At 44.7% G+C, this 17,178-nt stretch overlaps 1 protein-coding gene across 1 annotated transcript; it reads right to left on the bottom strand.

The window, feature by feature from the left end:
- Window positions 1-646: 646 nt before the first annotated feature.
- On the bottom strand, window positions 647-16,886 carry B3GNT2 (UDP-GlcNAc:betaGal beta-1,3-N-acetylglucosaminyltransferase 2). The gene is made up of 2 exons (XM_058801835.1): window positions 16,627-16,886; window positions 647-3,064 (listed from the first exon to the last, which is right to left on the bottom strand). Exon 2 carries the CDS (start codon window positions 3,053-3,055, stop codon window positions 1,862-1,864), a length of 1,194 nt encoding a protein of 397 aa, XP_058657818.1. The 5' UTR covers window positions 3,056-3,064; window positions 16,627-16,886; the 3' UTR covers window positions 647-1,861.
- Window positions 16,887-17,178: the final 292 nt, after the last annotated feature.

The raw sequence follows: 17,178 nt of genomic DNA, 5'->3' as shown, positions 1-17,178 counted from the left end.
CTTATTTTCTCTCACTTGGCCCAAATAATGAATATTTAAAGAAACAGGTAGGAAGTAATTAATGTAAAACCTCCACCTCTTTCAGAAAGGTGTCACTTCCCATGAGGAATGACAAAGCACAAGAGTCAAACCTCACAGCACAACACCAGAGCACAGCCTGTCTTTTATCCATGCTGGGGTCAACATGATCATCTACAGAACAAAGATGTGGAAGACCAGAACACCTCACCCCTCTCCCTGGACAAATAAAGCACCCCATTTTTTCCAGGTATACGAAGGAGAAAGAAAGCAGGTGAAAAAGCAAAAAAGAGCTGTTGCTGCCAAGTTGTTTCAATCAAAAATTTAAGTGCCAGCTATTCAATCCACTCCTTGACTCCTTTCAATTGCACCAGCAATGGTATTGTACAGGCAATTATTTCTGTACTTACTGTTTGTCCCAAGGCACTTAATGTCGCCCTTGCTTTCACCAGAGTTGTCCATCTATTCCAGCACCTAATAAATATTGGTACAGCTGTGACATTTTCTTGATAGTCTGCTACACAAGCTTAGAGATATCAGTCAATTAAACCTTTTGTTTCTGAACTCTTGAAATGTAGAGTGCAACTCCTCTACAAGTCAACATGAAGCATTACCAGAAATATTTAAATCACATTTTATTTTTCAAGTTCAAAAATAACAATTAGCTTTATTTACCACGTTACACATCTCAGATTTAAAATATCATGCTCTATTTAAATATTCGAGTGACAACACTATACAAATAAAATGTTACACAAAATATATTTAAGAAAATGTTTTGGTCTTCAATCTGAACAATAAATAGACAGGCACTTCTACATATACAAAGAAAGCGACCACTATTTAGAGTAATTCTCCTAAGCAAGATGTGGAAATAGAGAAGATCTGAGTTTCAAGGACACATGGAACTCTACATGAGGCTTCATGCAAACTTCAGTTTGGTTTGGAGTTCGAAACGCTTGGGATGTGCACAATTCTGGATTCACCGTCGCTTTACAGGAGACCCGAGCCACGCTCTCGAGAAGCAATGTGCAATTTCAGTCATTTCCAGCAAATCAAGCTACCTGATCACATTTAGTGCCTAAACAGAAAACAAGGATTGACCAGAGTAGCTTTCCACACAGATAACATGAGCAATGAGTCAGCTTCAGTATGTATGCTTGAGGCAGGGCAGCCCTACCTGCCCAGCCATGAAAAAGCCTCATCTTTTTCCTTACACATTTAGCTCTTAGGGGGCATTTCAAGCAGAATTATGGGGGTTTTTGTAAAAAAAAAAAAAGCTTCATCTAATAAAAGGGTAAATCCTTCAGACACACATATACTTTGCACAAAGGATCATAAGCGAAGGAAAAAAAATACTGTTCCAGGGTGCAAAAGAAGTGAAAGCTGTAAATAAAATTTAAAAAACCAAAATTTGAAGTCTTGTAACCGTCGCACATCTAAAAGTAAAACTGCATTCCCCCAATTTGTGTATTTTCAATTTACAGTGGTTTCCACACACAAACACCATTCAAGGGAAAATTATTTTCCACCATCACAATTGATGAAAGATGCATTGTGATAGGCAATCCCTGTTTCCAGTACAGCTAACCAGTCACTGACAGCTAGTTATAGCCTCCAAGTCTTTTTTAAAATTAAGACCAATATTGAAACATAACGACCACCAGGACCACCAGTGGAAAAGTCAGGACCAAGTCTTCAAGGCATCCCTTCAAATTTTAGTATTACTCTCGATTTCAGAAGTACAGGGAAAAGTTTACAGCAAAAATTCAACTATTAAACAGAGCTTCGGTGATCCAAACTTGCCAAGTTTTTCAGACTTAAGACACTTATGCACATTACTTTAACAACGTAAATGTGGGTCTTGCAAGCGCGTCCAAATCTTAATCATTTCTTGAGGTTTTCTACTATGCACTAACATTAAGTTTGTGTAGGAACAGATGTTATTTCTGTATTTCTCTTCGATATCAAATGTTTTGAAGCCTTTGTGTTTTTCCGGAGCAAGCCCAAGCTTCTGAAGGCACATTCCAGTATAAACATCATCGATGGGGTAGAGGAGTACCTGCTCAGATGCATTATTCAGTCTCAGTGCCAGATCCCCAGAGTACAGGAAGCCACCGCCTCCTGCGTACGGTGGGTACGAACCTTCATAAACGCTCTCTGGGATGTAGTACTTCAACTTTTTCTCTCTGTGAGGTCCAGCATCTTTGATCACATCACCTATAAATAAGTCTTTGGCTTTTTCCTTTGTTAAGCTCTTCAAGTAATCCAGGATCTGATTGGTATTCACAAAAACATCATCATCACCCTTAAAAATAAACTGGACATTTGCGCAGCTACTGCTGACCCACTTCAGAAACAGCACCTCTTTCAGAGTCAGATTGAAGAAAGTGTCTCTGTAGTTCCAGAGGAGAATGTCATGGTGGGTGTCACTCTCAAATTTAATCATGTGTGAAAGGTCAGGAAAATGATCCTCTGGTGGGGTCTGCCCTAGTAAGAAGACCCTTCTGACTATCACATCCCCTGATTCTATTTCCTTGCCCCAGGATTCCCTAATTGCTTGTCTTCTATCAAAATGGGGTATAAGTGACTTAATAGCCAGCAGCAGGAAAGGTTTCTGTTCACACTTGTTTGGCTGATCCATTAGCAATGAGTAATTTCTACACCTCAAATACAGGAGGAAGTCTTTGAATCTGTCTGGCAAGTTTGCAAAGTCACTAACCTCTGAGTGCACCAAGGGGTCAGGGTCACAGGAATTGAGGACACTCAGGTTAGAAACCAAGTTCTCTTCCACAGTCATATTGGAAAGCAAGGACAGAATAGGGTTGTAGAGCAGCTCCAGCTTCTGTTGCTGTTTGTTCCAATAAGCTTTGTGAGGAGTGTATTTCCTCCAGAATTTGCTACGTGGTATAACAACACGGCCTTTTGCATTCTTGTCTTGGCTGCCGCTCCTCGAGACTTCCACAATCACATAAATAAAAATGTTTACCATCATCAGAATTCCCAGCAGCTTTAATCTTCTGCGTCCAACACTCATTTCTCATATCTAGAAATAAATGCAAAAAAAGATTTTTAGCTTTCTTCACAGCAAGTTCTTGATCTCATTAAAAATGCAAACTACTTTCAAATGCAAGTTAGTAGCCTAAAAACCAAGGTTACCTACACCCCCAAAGAAGCAAAGGCTGATCTGTCTCTAATACACACACATATGGTTTGGGGTTTCATCACCAAGTGGTACAAATGTGAAGTTTCCATTTGCAGCTTAGGAAAGTTACACAGCTTTTCATGGTGAGTCTAAATTAGCCAGCAGTTTCTGCTTCTCATTTAGATCCCCTTTAAACATTTGACTGTATAATAATTAGAATCTGAGCCCTCAGCTTGGCAGACTGAGAAACTTTTTTTTTTTTTTTGCTAGTAAGGTGAGCTGAAGGGTATAGAATAAATTGCTATATGATAAGGTCAGTTATTTTTAAATTAGGTTTCAAGCTTTTATACTTGCACTCTCACACCTTCCAACTACCTAAGGGGCAGAGCCAAGTTTTAAAGCACACAATCAGTTTCTGACAATTTCACTTGGCTGTTCCTTGGAAGAAAGGCTGACAAAACTTGCCAGCTGCATTGCTGATATTCAGACAGAAGAGAACAAGAACTTGGAATTTTTTCCCCTTCCAACTGGAAAAAAAGAATTCAAACAGTAAATGCAAGACTTGGAACAGTATGTGTACATCTGTCATACGAAAAGTTCCATGATCCACTTTCAGTTTTTACTGGGGGAGAAAATGGATCAATCCCTCTTTTCTTCCACAGCTGACAGAATGCAGGTACAAGGCACACAGTACAAGGAGCACCATGAAAACAGCCTGTTCCTCTAGAGCAGTGCCTACCAAACTGTTTACTAGCCCCGGGGTACAGCAGTGTACAAGCTCCACAAATAATTCAGAATGAATAAGAAGGTTACAAAGACTATGCTGAAGTCACATACAGAACTCACTGTCAAAGACACTTTCATGTGCCAGGAATATAAATGATTATTGGAAGACCAGAAAAACCTAATGCAATAAAGAATTTGCACTGACTGCTGGAAGCCCAGCTGTGAGCAGTGCCTCAGGCCCTGAGGTCACAGAGCAACAGCAGACAGGGAGGCAGACTGAGAAGTACACCTTGTACTTGCTGCTGTTTTCTTTTTTCCAGCCATCCCCAGACACCTGAACTACATTGACCCTTGGTCTCCTATGGTTTCATCAGTGTCACTCTGTTTTACTCCTCAACAAGTTAAACACTGAACTTCTAAAAATTTAGGAAGAAAGCAGCAAGTAAATAATCAGTAATCTTTTTTCTGTTATTTACCCATACCCATTATTAAATCCAAAAGGGGGTGTGTGGGTGTTTTTCTGGAACTGAAATCCAAATCCTAGAAAACATGGTCTCTCAGAAAAATGCCTGTGCTTCCTCAAGTATCATCTGCATATTTATCTGTGTATAGGCTCAGGCCAGATCTACTTTATTTCACATTCTACTCTCAGTGGGCTAGGAAGTTTCTGTTCTAATTTTAAAGTAGTTTTCCTCTATACCTCAAAGACAAAACCATACTTGTGGTCAGTGCCATCATTTAAGATAAACAGCTGAACTGTTCAGAAAGCCCTGGGTTTGGTCACATAGACTTCAAAGAAACTTCATCCTCCTCTTTAGCTGCCACTAAAACCAGATAAATAAACTCATTTTCTAAATTTATCTTTCACAAGACACAAAAATACTGGAAAAGGAACAGTCCCTTGTTTTGTGCTGTTCCACAGAGCTCAGCAGGAACATCAGGGCTTCTCTGCCCTGTCCTCAACAGCATTTCCCACTAAGCAACAAATGAGGGGGTATCTGACATATGATCCTGGGACCCCAGAGACAGCAGGGTGACTGCTCCCTCCTAGGGACAGCCAACAAACAAGAGCTCAGTCAAAGCTTGATTCTCCAGGACATGCAGCACCACACAGCTCAGCTGTCACAGCCCCCAGCTTACCAAGCTGAGAGTATTCAACACCTCTAAGGCATCTGGATACTTGACCTGAGACTCTTCTGACACAATGAAACACCATTTACAAAGAATTTATTTCAAGCACTTAAAAATCCTTCAGTCGACTATGACTGCAATCCCCTGCAGCAAATGAGACAGGGATCCTGGCAGAAAAATCCCCATTTACTGTTGGGCTTGGTGGAGCTTTTCAGCAGAAAAAGTACAAGTGTGGTGAGGTGACAGTGGTTCCATCTCACAGAGGACAGTAAATGGTGACAGTGGCTCCATCTCACAGAGGACAGTAAATGGTGACAGTGGCTCCATCTCACACAGCACAGTAAATGGTGACAGTGGCTCCATCTCACAAAGTACAGTAAATGGTGACACCACCACAAGCAAATACTCACAGCCTCTACCCTGTTCCAGGCTGTGGATCCACAAGCAGCTGAACCAATCTAATCATCTGATGTAAAAGCCCAAGGTAAAACACCCAACTTTTCCACCTCCTTGGAGTCTGACAGAAGCCATGGCCTTTCACTGTAAATACCTTTCTGAGGGCAGGAGTTAGGCTGTATTTTCTAAGTGGGCTGAGTACCACATCCACATTATCTGCCTGCCAAACCCAAGTATTACAAGCCCATTTACTTACTGGGGCTGACAAAAGATAAGATAATCCCTATGTCCTGCAGGTATCACACCTACCACCCCACCGGTCCAGGACTAAACTAGCAGGAATCTGGCAAAGCCAAGCTGCAATTCAGGTATCCATCAGACATCACCACCTTCTCTCTTTGCAGAGACTGTAACTGGGCAGACTTGGATGTTCCCATATAACTTCAGTTTAGGGTCTGATATCCCTTGCAGCAGCTGCACATGCAGCACCACTTCTGACAGTGCCAGCAACAGCACGTGCAGTAGTGACACTGCTGCTTCTGAAATGAACTGGTTTAGCTACTTAACACATCACAAGCCATATGGAGTCCTTCTAAACCTCCTGTGAGATGAATCAGTTGTCTAATAGCTCAGCTCTGTTCACTGAGTCAAGAGATTTCTGGACTGAGCAAGAGCAGTTTTGGAGTGAGATGATGCTGAGCCCTGGGCTGTTGTACCGAGCCTGTGCTATTTCCAGCTGTAAAGAACTTGAACGCTGTTTATTTTCTAATTGCACACCATCAAAGCTCTTTTCCCCCTCAGAATTACACAGATTCCCTTTCATAGGACAGCAATTAAGAAGACCTTAAGAACAGGAGAATGTTGAACAGATATCTGTGTTGCCCTTCTGCAGAATCAGAAGGTTACCACTGGAAACAGTCAATGTTTTCTGTGTTCTCCAACCAAGAGCCTGAAACAATGTTCCAGCTGCAGCAAAGTAACCACGATGGCAGCATGCACTCAGAGCATGAGCAACTGCACTGAAATTCAGAGCAGCTGATGTTTGTTTTAACATTATTTTTAATTATTTGCATATACCTGTTTTGAGACAACTTTGAGCATATTATTTAGCTTTGGGAGAAATTCTAATCTTCCAGTATTTTAATATCAAAGGACACCAGTTAAACTCAGGCATGGAATTTCAAGATCCGAGTAAATATAGCAAGACTAGGGAAGGATATGCACATATTTTCCTAAAACACAGCCCAAGGCATAAAGAACTAAAAAGAGTTTGAATAAAGGCCAAAGTAACTTCACGTTCTGTCTCCCACTACTTATCTTCAGCACATTTTTGTTTAAAAACCCCTCAGAAGTAACACAAAAAAAACCAACACCCCCACATACACACCCAAGAGAACCAATGGTAGTGAGGCATTTCTCTAGTAGTGCTCCTCTGGATTTCTGTAATAAGCTTTTAGAGGGCCAGACTTGCATTTGAGCAATGTTTACTTATGTAACTGAACCTAGTCTGACTTTGTCCAACCATTTTTTTGAATCACTCTCTATTTTCAACTTCTATGAATTATCCTGGTTCCTCAACTTCTCCCCACACCAAGAACTTGCAATGACTCACTATTCTATTACCACACAAGCGAGGAACCCTCAGAAAGCACTAATTAATGATTTTAAATGTATGACATTATTTTCTCTATATACATTTACCATACAAGCTACACGATGAACTTTCATCAGTCAGCCCTTCCCCTTGTAGCTGGTCATTTTTGATACGACAGTAACGACAACAAAAAGAAATAATTTAGTACTTTAATTTAGCTCTTTTAAAATTAAGTGGAGATTTTTTTTGGAGTTATAGATCAGTGGATTTTGGTATGAGGTGTAAGCCGTTCTGCACAAAGACTGTGAAGTCATCGAGCACCTCACACAAGGGACGGCTCTCAAAGCAAGACTGCACTTGCAGGCTCTGAGCTCACCCAAGTCACAGCCACAGTGGAGCAGAGGGAACATGTTCCAGCAGGGCTCCTCTCCAGCCCCAGCCACGAGTGACCACATTCCTGCACCGGCTCCCCGAGCCAGTCAGCCTTCATTAGGCGAGAGCACCATCCCACAAGCCGGCCAGGTGCTGGCTGAGGGCAGCTGCTGCAGGAGCAGGGCAGACAGCCCTGCAGCCATCTGTGGGCTCTGGGAGCACTGCCCTCACATCTCTCACACTGCCACCACCTGCACACAGCAGGGTTTTGTTGTCCCAGTCTTGCTTCTCCAAGCGATCAGATAACTCACATTGCTCACAGCAGTCACATTCTGGTCAATCTCCAGAAGTTAACTCGTCACAAGCTGCTACAAACCGGTGGGGAAATCCCGACTGCATTCAGGTTCGTGAAAGCTTCATAAGAACCCCAAACTCCCTCTCTCTAATACCTTCTTGATTTGTGCCCCACACTACTGATGTCAGCTTTCAACTGTGCTATTAAAAGACTAAAGAGTTCTTTCATTTACTGCTGAATGCTAAGTTCTGAGGAGCAGAATTCCAGAATCTTCACAGTAAGTTTTACTATGTTTCCTTAAACCATCTGGACTAATATCAGGTCTTCCCTTACCCCTAGTTCCTTCAGCAGAAAAGAGAAGCTACCAGAACATTGCCTTTTAAGGTGTGCTATTTAAAATAACATCTATGAAACAGAAGCTTTGTTGGCTTTATATTGGTGCTTAGAAATACTGCAACAACACCCACAGAGTTTGCAGGGTCATGTTTGCATCAAGTTATCTTTAGAAAGTCATTCAACAGTAAAAACTTACTTTTAACTTCTTTAAAATCACCCTCCATGAAATTCCTGCTTGACAGAACACTTAGAGAAGGAAGAGATACCATTGGCTCACTATTGTCTCTAATTGAACTCTTCCAACCCCAAACCAAACTGCTGAAATCTCCAAACCTTCAACCAGTGTAATCTATTTTTTCAGTCATTTTAAAATAAGTAAGCTACCAGTAAATCATCAGATTATCCCAATCCTGTCTGTATTTTAACTTATTTGCAGGTGTCTCTCACAAAAGCTCTGGATTTGGTTGAGAAAATATTTATATATGGTGCACCTACTGAATTCACTGCAAGTTATACATAAATATTTTTTTTAAACCTGTTAAAATTAAATCCTTGGATTGGCTGAACGTTCAGTTGCATATTTGAATTCTTGTGTTTCTATAGATGATCAAGGCATATGCAAGAAAAGGCCATTATGAAAAATATTCTGTAAACTCAATCTTGGGTTTAATGGATATTCCAGTTTTTCTACTGGTACAGACTACTTGAGTTTGGTCATGGTTTTCCACAGGGATGAACAAGCAATGTAGCTGCACATGTACACCACACCTCCATAAGTCAATTTAAACAATGGCAGTGTCTCAATAAATTAGTGCATCATGCTAACATCACCATTCTGCACTGGCATGCCTGCAGCCACACTAGACAGCTATGAAGGTGTTCCTAACTGCTCATAAAAAAAAAAACTAAACCCTAACTAACAAAAGACTTGTGATAAAAAAGGTTTGGTTTCTTTGTTTAACAGTAAAAATAGTTTGGGTTGTTGGTCTTGAGGTTTTTTTTTTCCAGTAATTTAGATTTCACACTGACAATCAAGTGCAATATATCAACTCACTATAAAAATGAATATTAAAGTTTAATATGCCAGTAGTTGAGGGCCTGTGGTAGCAGATATGACCTGTTTTTCCCAATTGGTTAATGCAGAAGATTCCTGTGTCATTCTAAGGTCAGTTCAAGCTTGAGAATGATGACGTTGTAAATTTGTTATGAATAACCCAGAGCTGCCAGCTTCTGCTTTAAGAATTTTAGTTTTCACTTGACAGGCATCAGCTTGAACGAACAGTAAATTATAAAGAATCAAGAGAAGGGGTTTAACCAAGTGTCAGCAGAGAAATATTTCTTGGAACAAAATTAATTGTCATTCATCACATCAATTAGAAGTTGGGGAGCACAGTTCCATAGCAGTTTAAAACAGTTTCAGTCAGAGCTGACTCATTCCTGTAATTTATTCCTTCCCCTGCATACATAAGCTGCACAGTCCCATTTACCTTTGCACTGATTTGATTGTGGTGAATCATTTCAGCTAGCTGGAGGACGATAAAGAGCCGACAACAAAGCAGCAATTAGGGTTCAGCCAGCTCCCATCACCCGCTGATGTGCTGCACAAACACCAGGAGTGGGGCAGGAGAACGGGAAGGCTGGAACAGGCCAGACCACAGCAGAGCCCAGCTGTCACCGGCCTCAGCTCTCATGTACAGCACACTGATGCTGCTCCCCACCTTCATCCAGCCATATTCCCACTGTCACCAGCCTCAGCTCTCATGTACAGCACACTGCTGCTGCTTCCCACCTTCATCCAGCCATATTCCCACTGTCACCAGCCTCAGCTCTCATGTACAGCACACTGCTGCTGCTTCCCACCTTCATCCAGCCATATTCCCACTGTCACCAGCCTCAGCTCTCATGTACAGCACACTGCTGCTGCTGCTGCTGCTGCTTCCCACCTTCATCCAGAGCTCCCTCGGGCAGGGCCCCAGAGCACAGAGAGCCGGGGCCACCCATTCCACCACAGAGTGCACCCCGGGCCCGAATTTCTCTGGCACTTTCTGTACCCAGGTCAGGGGCAGTGACCGGCCCAGCGTGACCCACCCACACCTGCTGTTTGCCGTGGGGTTCCTTTCAGCTGCACCTTATCAGCTCATAATTACTAGAAAGCCAAGGAAGTGGATAAGGAAGCACATTCCTGGCAGACACCCCGTGCTTGGATCAGTGCTAGTTCTGGTGAGAAAGAATGGATATAACACACTGCAAACCTGACTGATGCTTTCAGCGGGCATTTAAAAAGAGGAAGTCTGCAGGACAGACACTCTTACTTCTCACTTTTGTGCTGTATTTGAAATACAACTCATCATTTAGAAACCTATGCAAAATGCAGATAACCATGATTTCCACAAACAGGACAACTCATCTGCTCCTGATCTTTTCCAGTTTAAAGATAAAACCAGTAATTAATCCTGCCTTAACTATATTCCAACCACCTTTATGTCTGCACAGAGAGCAACCATTATTTAGTTAACTAAAAAAACATCCTTCAAGCACCATACCTCAGGCCATCAAAATTCTACCTCTGCTCTGTCTCCTGCCCACCGTAGACACAAAACACACTACTAAAAACTGTCTCAAAAACAGGAACAGTGTAACTTGGAACAGCTGATGAAGTCAACACCTACCCCTGGTTACCACTGTCCTTTGGGGTTAAAAATAAACGCTGGGTTTCAATTTAACTTCCCCAAACTGCTGCCTTTGTGTGATGGGGTACACAACTGGGAGGGTAAAATTCCCAGCCATATTCCCTGCCAGTGCTATGTGGTTACTCAGAAGTAAATCCAAACCAAATTCATACTGAGAATATTCATCTCAGAATTCTGGGATCTGCCTCTGAACCTACAGTACCGTGTGGAGCTAAATAGCTTTGCATTGAAGAATGCAAAACCTACTATTTTAAAATGCAAATACGTGAAAAATACTTTTGCCTTCAAGTGGGTTTGGTTTCAGGTGTAATTAACATTTACAGGAAAAGTTCTTAATCTTTCTGAATAATTCATTTAAAGTTCAGAAAAATCAGTGGAGTTGTAATCAGAGAAGTTCATTGTCTTCCTTCAAAGCTGTAAAACCTAAGATACAGATCTCGTTCCAGCCTACCAAGTTTATGGAAAAGGGAACAATTTCTCCAGCAGCTTTAGGCAGCTAAAGATGCATATAAGTATCAGGAGGATTTTGTAAAGGATCTTTAAGCCGGCTAGGCAGCTAACTCCGGTTTTGTTAACAGCAGATAAGCATCTATCCGATTAGAAACTTCTACATCCCAGTAGCAACTTCTGTACCTGTTACCTGCACACCAAAGTGAGCATCCACAAAGCTTGAGAGTGGTTTGAGAATCAACTTAGGGCTGCTCTGCACGGGTTTTAATTGTTTTTATTCAAAAGCAGATCAACAATAAGTTTGCAACAACAATTTCCATCCCAAAGACAGCTTCCCATTAGCAGTGTCTAACTTTCAAATACCAGACTGAAAAATATAATTGCTCAAGTGAGATAAACCAGCACTACATTCAGGATTCAGTCGGGCATTCAGCAGCAGCTCTCCTTAAACTCAGTTTAAAGGATTCCACCCTTTCCCAGGCCATGAATTCCTATATTTACGTGGCTCACTGTGTTACACCATGTATAACCCTGAAGACAAGCAAACAGAAGAGGTTATTTCTCAACTCGCTTATTTCCTCAATTCAGTTCACCGCCCAGCTGCATGAACAGCTACACCAGCACACGGCTGGGAGCACAGGCGCTGCTCCAGCCCCCGAAGTGCTCCGAGATACAGAAACGTGCTCCCGGGATCCAGCAGGATGCTCCCGGGATCCAGCACACAGCTCCACACCTGGGGGGCACAAAAACCTTCAAGCACACCGTGAACTCTCCTGTAAATCCCATAGCGATACTCACGTCGTCTGCCGCTTCATAAAGCACTGAGCCTCGGGGAATTACCCTTTTATGGGGGAATTAGTCATTCCCAGCCACAAGTCAAGATTTCTTGCTCATTTGATCCAGATAGCTGGCTTACAGTTGAAGGGATTTGGTCAATTCACTCTCAAGACTAACTCTTCTAAGTGTGTTTAAGATGAAGCAGCTGCTAAATTTCAGAAGTTATTTTCAAAGACGAACAAAACTGTCTCCAAATTAAATGCTTTTCAATTCTTTGCTGTATTTCTCCTAAACAACAAAGCTTTCTTAACCAACTGCTGATGGAAACTGTTTCATCAATTCTCCCATGAAAACTCTCAGCACCGCACCCATCACACACAGGAATTCTTTTCCTTACTTAAATGCTAATTGCCTCTCACGAGGCACCAATTCAATCATTCTTCTGCACAGTTCATCACAAGACAGTTTAATGATCCAGTCTTTCACCGGGTTTTACACGAGCTGGAAACTGGGGGAGGTTTATACTTAGGCACTTTTGAAATCCTAAAAGGCTCAAGGAAATGAGGAGGAAGATACAGGCAAAGAGCAGGATCGAGTCCCAGGTACCTGTCGGTGCTTCCTATGTAAAAGCAGAAGGTGACTGGACAGGTCTGACATTTATTCCACAACTTTTGGTCAGTGACTTCTTCACTCTATGCTAAAACGACAGGAAGAGCCTGTATTTCATCATCATATTTTCTTTCTCTTTTTGCTGTTTTTTAAGCACACGAAGGGTGCTTGCTTACATAAAGGGATACAACAGTGAACTGATAAAAACATCTAAATATATCTCTGTGGGGTCAGGACATGGCAGAACAGGGATAACACATTAGGAATTCTTGTGAACCGCACTCACAGGCACACATTCTTCTCCAAACCACATGAAGCACTGTCCCGTGCAGGACTCCAATGATCCCTGTGGGGATCCCTGCTCCAACTATGATTCCATAATAAGCACTCACATGAACACAGCCCATGACACACCAGAAACATCAAACACTAATCCCATGACTGCACATGCACCCAATGACCCAACCTTCTTCCTAATTTAACTGTTAACATTCTGGTTAAAAATGTGTTAGGGACTAATATTGCATGTACCTGAAAAAAAAAAAAAACAAAAAACCAACTTTTAAGTTTGAATCTAAAAAGGAAATTCATCCTATTTGCTTCAAAATTACTGCTGCATTTCTACCATAGAGTAATAGAAAATGTAATAAAGAGAAAGGAAAGAATCCCAAACCAACAACCTGTGAGAGGGCCTTCAAGAAACATTAACATGAAAACAAGAAGTTCTTAATATTTTTATGAAATATGTGGTTTTTCTATATTCTGTGCATTTTACAGAAAAAGTTCACTCCTGCCCATATCTTCCATCCACCCTGTCTATGGCCTGTTCTTGGCAAGTTGGAGAATTACACACTTTAGGCTCTTACCTACAAGAAACCTCCCAGCTTCTACTATGCAGACTGCAAATTCTTCAAAAAGAAGCAATTTATGGTTTTGATACTGCAGGAAACTTAACCAAATCCAGTAAAAGATGAAGATCTGGAATGTCAGCCTGGTGCATTTCCAGCAGAGCTGCTTTAGTCACTTGGCAGCACAAGGCACAAGTCTGACAGCACACAGGAAAAGTCCACCAAGTAATCAGCTCTGAGAAGTTTCACAACCCGCCTGAAGTCAAGATTTTGCAAGACCATCTGACACATTTGTCAAAAATTCAGTGATCTGCAGAGAAATAACAAGGTACCAAAGAGCTTGGTTGAGGATTGGAATTGATACTGTTCAATTATTTCCTGTCCTCTGGTTAATTTGGAGCAATATGACCATCCAGGTGTTGGTCAAGTGCACCGATGAGAAGCCAGCCCTATTTCCTGGCTGCTGTGACAATGACAATATCGGCTGTGGCAGGAGCCGCGATCACATCCTATGTTGCTAACACCATCAGCACTGACACAGCCTTTTGTCACTACCATTCTTCCCTCTTTCAAGTGGAATTACACAGCCAACAGGAAAAACCAGAGGAAAAACAAAGCCGGATCCACTGTGAATGTAGCTGCACCAGGTGGCAGTAAAATGACAATTCCTCAGAGTCTCGCACTCACAAGTCGCCATGGAGCAGCACTCCTCCGAGAGGCTTGGTTCTCCAAGGAATCTTTGCCAGGGCAGGCAAGAAGATGACGACTCAAATCCTGCTTTTTTCCTCCCCCTCTATACACTCTGTGACTTATTCATACAGACAATTGCCCAGATTTGCCAGCACAGAATACAACACACACTTTTATCCACTCTCATTTCTCATCAAATGCTGCTTTTTCTCTGAGCAAACAGCACTGCTCCACTGATCTCCTCAGCAGCATCTTCATTACTCAGAAGTATTTTTAAAAATTCAGGATCAGCTTCCAGGCAATAATAATAACTTTTTTGACTACCTTTTTGACTACCAGTGACAGTGTGTTGGTTAGGAACAAGCTCTGGGGAGATTAGTGAGCTTTACCTATTATGAAACAGGGCATCAGGCAGCCAGCTAGCACTCCCAGCCATCTAAAGCATGACCTTCAAAACAAGTCCCTTCAGCCGTGTTACCTTGCTGCATTTTCCTCATCGTGGGGAAAAGAAATGAGCACAAATCCAAGCAAACCCCCTTACAGGCGACAAGGTGACAGAATTACTTTAAATCCATTCTACTTTTTTATGCTCTCTCCGTAGGTTCCCTACGGCCATACAGCTCGGTACTGCACAACATCTCCTGTAGAAAGTCACACGTTCAAAGCAAGCAGCAAAACCAGGGTTTCTTTTAAGCCAAAATACTTTGACTCTGTCTGACAATATTACATTTTTAGGTACAAGACAGAGATTCTGTATTTTAATCCACCTCCACAGCAGTGTTGTTTTTTTAAAGATACCTATTTCTCGAGTTGTTTACAGCCCCGGGAAGGAAAAAAAAAAAAAAAAAAAAAAAGGAAAAAGAAAAAAACCAAACCATTACAAATTAGATCAGCCGAATGAGAAAAGCTGATTCTCTGTTCCGTTTCCTCCACGCATTTCGTAACAGCTCAGCGCTCACTGAGCTCCTCGGGTGGTTTCTCAGGCACCACGGCTGGTTCCCGGGCGGCAGGGCAGCCGGTGCCAGCAGCGTGGACTCCCATCCGAACCGAGCCCCGAGCGTGCCACTCACCCGAGTGCCACCGGCCGCCCCCGCCCCACCCTCGGTGACAGCAGCCGAGCCTGCCGCCAAAGCGGAACTGCAACAAGAACACGAAACGGCTTCGAGCAGCTTGGGAAGGGAGCTGGATTCCGGGCTGTCTCTCTCTGTAAGACGGTGAACAATAATTTACCAGAAATTCCCTAAAAGGACAACGCTATAATCATGTTTCCTCAATAACTCGCAGATGACATGTCCAGCATGTAATTTTGTGCACGCATCTTTCTACGGCTAGACTAAACTTCTTCTGTGCCCAAACCGAGTCTTTCTGTCCAAAATGTATTAAAATTTAAAAAAAAAAAAAAAAAAAAAAAAAGGAGGGAGGGAAGGAGAAAACCCTACAAGGAAAAAAAAAAAAAAAAAACAAAACAAAAACAACAAACCACGTAAGCTCTTATTTTACACAGTTAAAACTAACCATGAGTATTTAATAATCAACCCCAACAGCACTGAGCATTTTGGGAAGCCGGATTAAAGGGTTACTCAAGTAACTTTCACCACAAATTTTTGCAGGATGACGAATGAGTCGCGAGCTGCAGTTTAGCCACAATCCCTGCGAGTAACCTCAAGTCCCCTCCTGACGGGGCACAGGATGCGTCAGGAAGTTTGACGGGAAAAGCATCACCTCGCGAAGGAGCACATATATTCAGGAGGCGAACTCCAGCAAAAACACCGCTTTCTCCCCCTTCCAGGTGCACCAAAGCCCATAGTTTAGCGCCGCTGCTTCAGCACTGCACGCTCCAGGACCCCGAGGCGGATGTTGATCATTAACCCGCTGGGTGGCAGCGGGCTGCGAGGTGACCCCAGGAGCGCCGCGAGTGTCCCCGCTCCGCTCTGTCCCTCCCCTCCCGCCGGGAGCGACTGCAGAGCCCCGGCACTGCCGCAGCCCCACGGCTCGGGCTCGCTCCGGAAAAACCTCACGGCTCCGGCAGCCCCAACGCCGCCTCCCCACGGTTACATGAACAAACTAAAATAAAACCTAAAGAAAAAATTTAAAAAGCGAGGACAAACATACGGTGGGCTGAGCTGGCCTGAGTTTCATCCCTGCCCAGCAGACTGCGCCTCTCTCTCGCCGCTCCGGCTGCAACATGTGCCGGCCGCCCGCGCTGCCGGCCAGGGACTCCGCGCTCATGTGCTGTGACCCCACCCCGCCGCCGCCCGTCCCCTCCCAGCCGGGGAAAGGGAAAAACCCGGCCCAAAAAACCCCCCGATTCACACCTCCGGCCGTTCGCCCCCGCGCCGCCAGCTCACAGCGGTCGCTACGCAAACAACCGAGAGGCGACGGGCAAGGAAAACCTCACGACCGCACGACGAGCACGGGAGGCAAAAATTAAGTTAAAACCCGGGGTTTTTTCGCCCTCCGTCCCTCCTCAGCCGCTCCGGCAGCGCCGATCCCCGCCGGCCCGCGGGGGCAGCGCTGGCGGGGGCGGCAGCCGAGCTCCCCGCCCGTACCTTGCCAGGCTGCCGCGGGGCTCCGCCGGGGTTCTTGCTGCCGCCGCCTCCGCATCCACCATGCTTTGTCCGGCCGCGGGCTCCCACCGCCCGGCCCCGGCCTGCCGCCCCACCACGGCCCTGGCGGCTCCGCTCCGCCGGCCCCCGCAGCAGGCGGGGGCTCCGCACCTGAGGGCGATGCCGGGGCGGCGCCGAGGCGGCCGCGGAAGGGCTCGTCCCCCGTCCCCGCGGGACGGCGCACACCCCGCCGCTGTGTCCTCAGGGCCGGCCGCGCCTGAGGTGCGCGGCTGCGGCGGGCAGAGCGGAGCCCGAGCCGCGGCGAGGAGGAGGAGGCGGAGGCGGCGGCGGCGGCGGGGGCGGTGGAGCGGCGGCGGGGCGGGGGCGCGGCCGGGCAGCGCCTCTCACTTGTTGCCCTGTGGCGGAGCCCCGCGCGCGCGCCCCGCCCGCCTCCCCGCCCGGCGCCGCCGCGCGCCGCAGGGGGCGGGGGCGAGGCGCTGAGCGGCGCGCGCCGGCCCCGCCCCCCGCCCGGCCGCCGGCGCCGCGGGTTGGCGG

Source organism: Ammospiza caudacuta, chromosome 3, assembly GCF_027887145.1.
Source record: "Ammospiza caudacuta isolate bAmmCau1 chromosome 3, bAmmCau1.pri, whole genome shotgun sequence".
NCBI classification, from domain to species: domain Eukaryota; kingdom Metazoa; phylum Chordata; class Aves; order Passeriformes; family Passerellidae; genus Ammospiza; species Ammospiza caudacuta.
Note: the sequence above shows the minus strand (reverse complement) of the source record. Positions and strands in the feature narration are given on the sequence as shown.

Coding starts and splice junctions, on each gene's coding strand:
- B3GNT2 (XM_058801835.1), bottom strand. CDS start 3,055: ATGAGTGTTGGACGCAGAAGATTAAAGCTGCTGGGAATTCTGATGATG.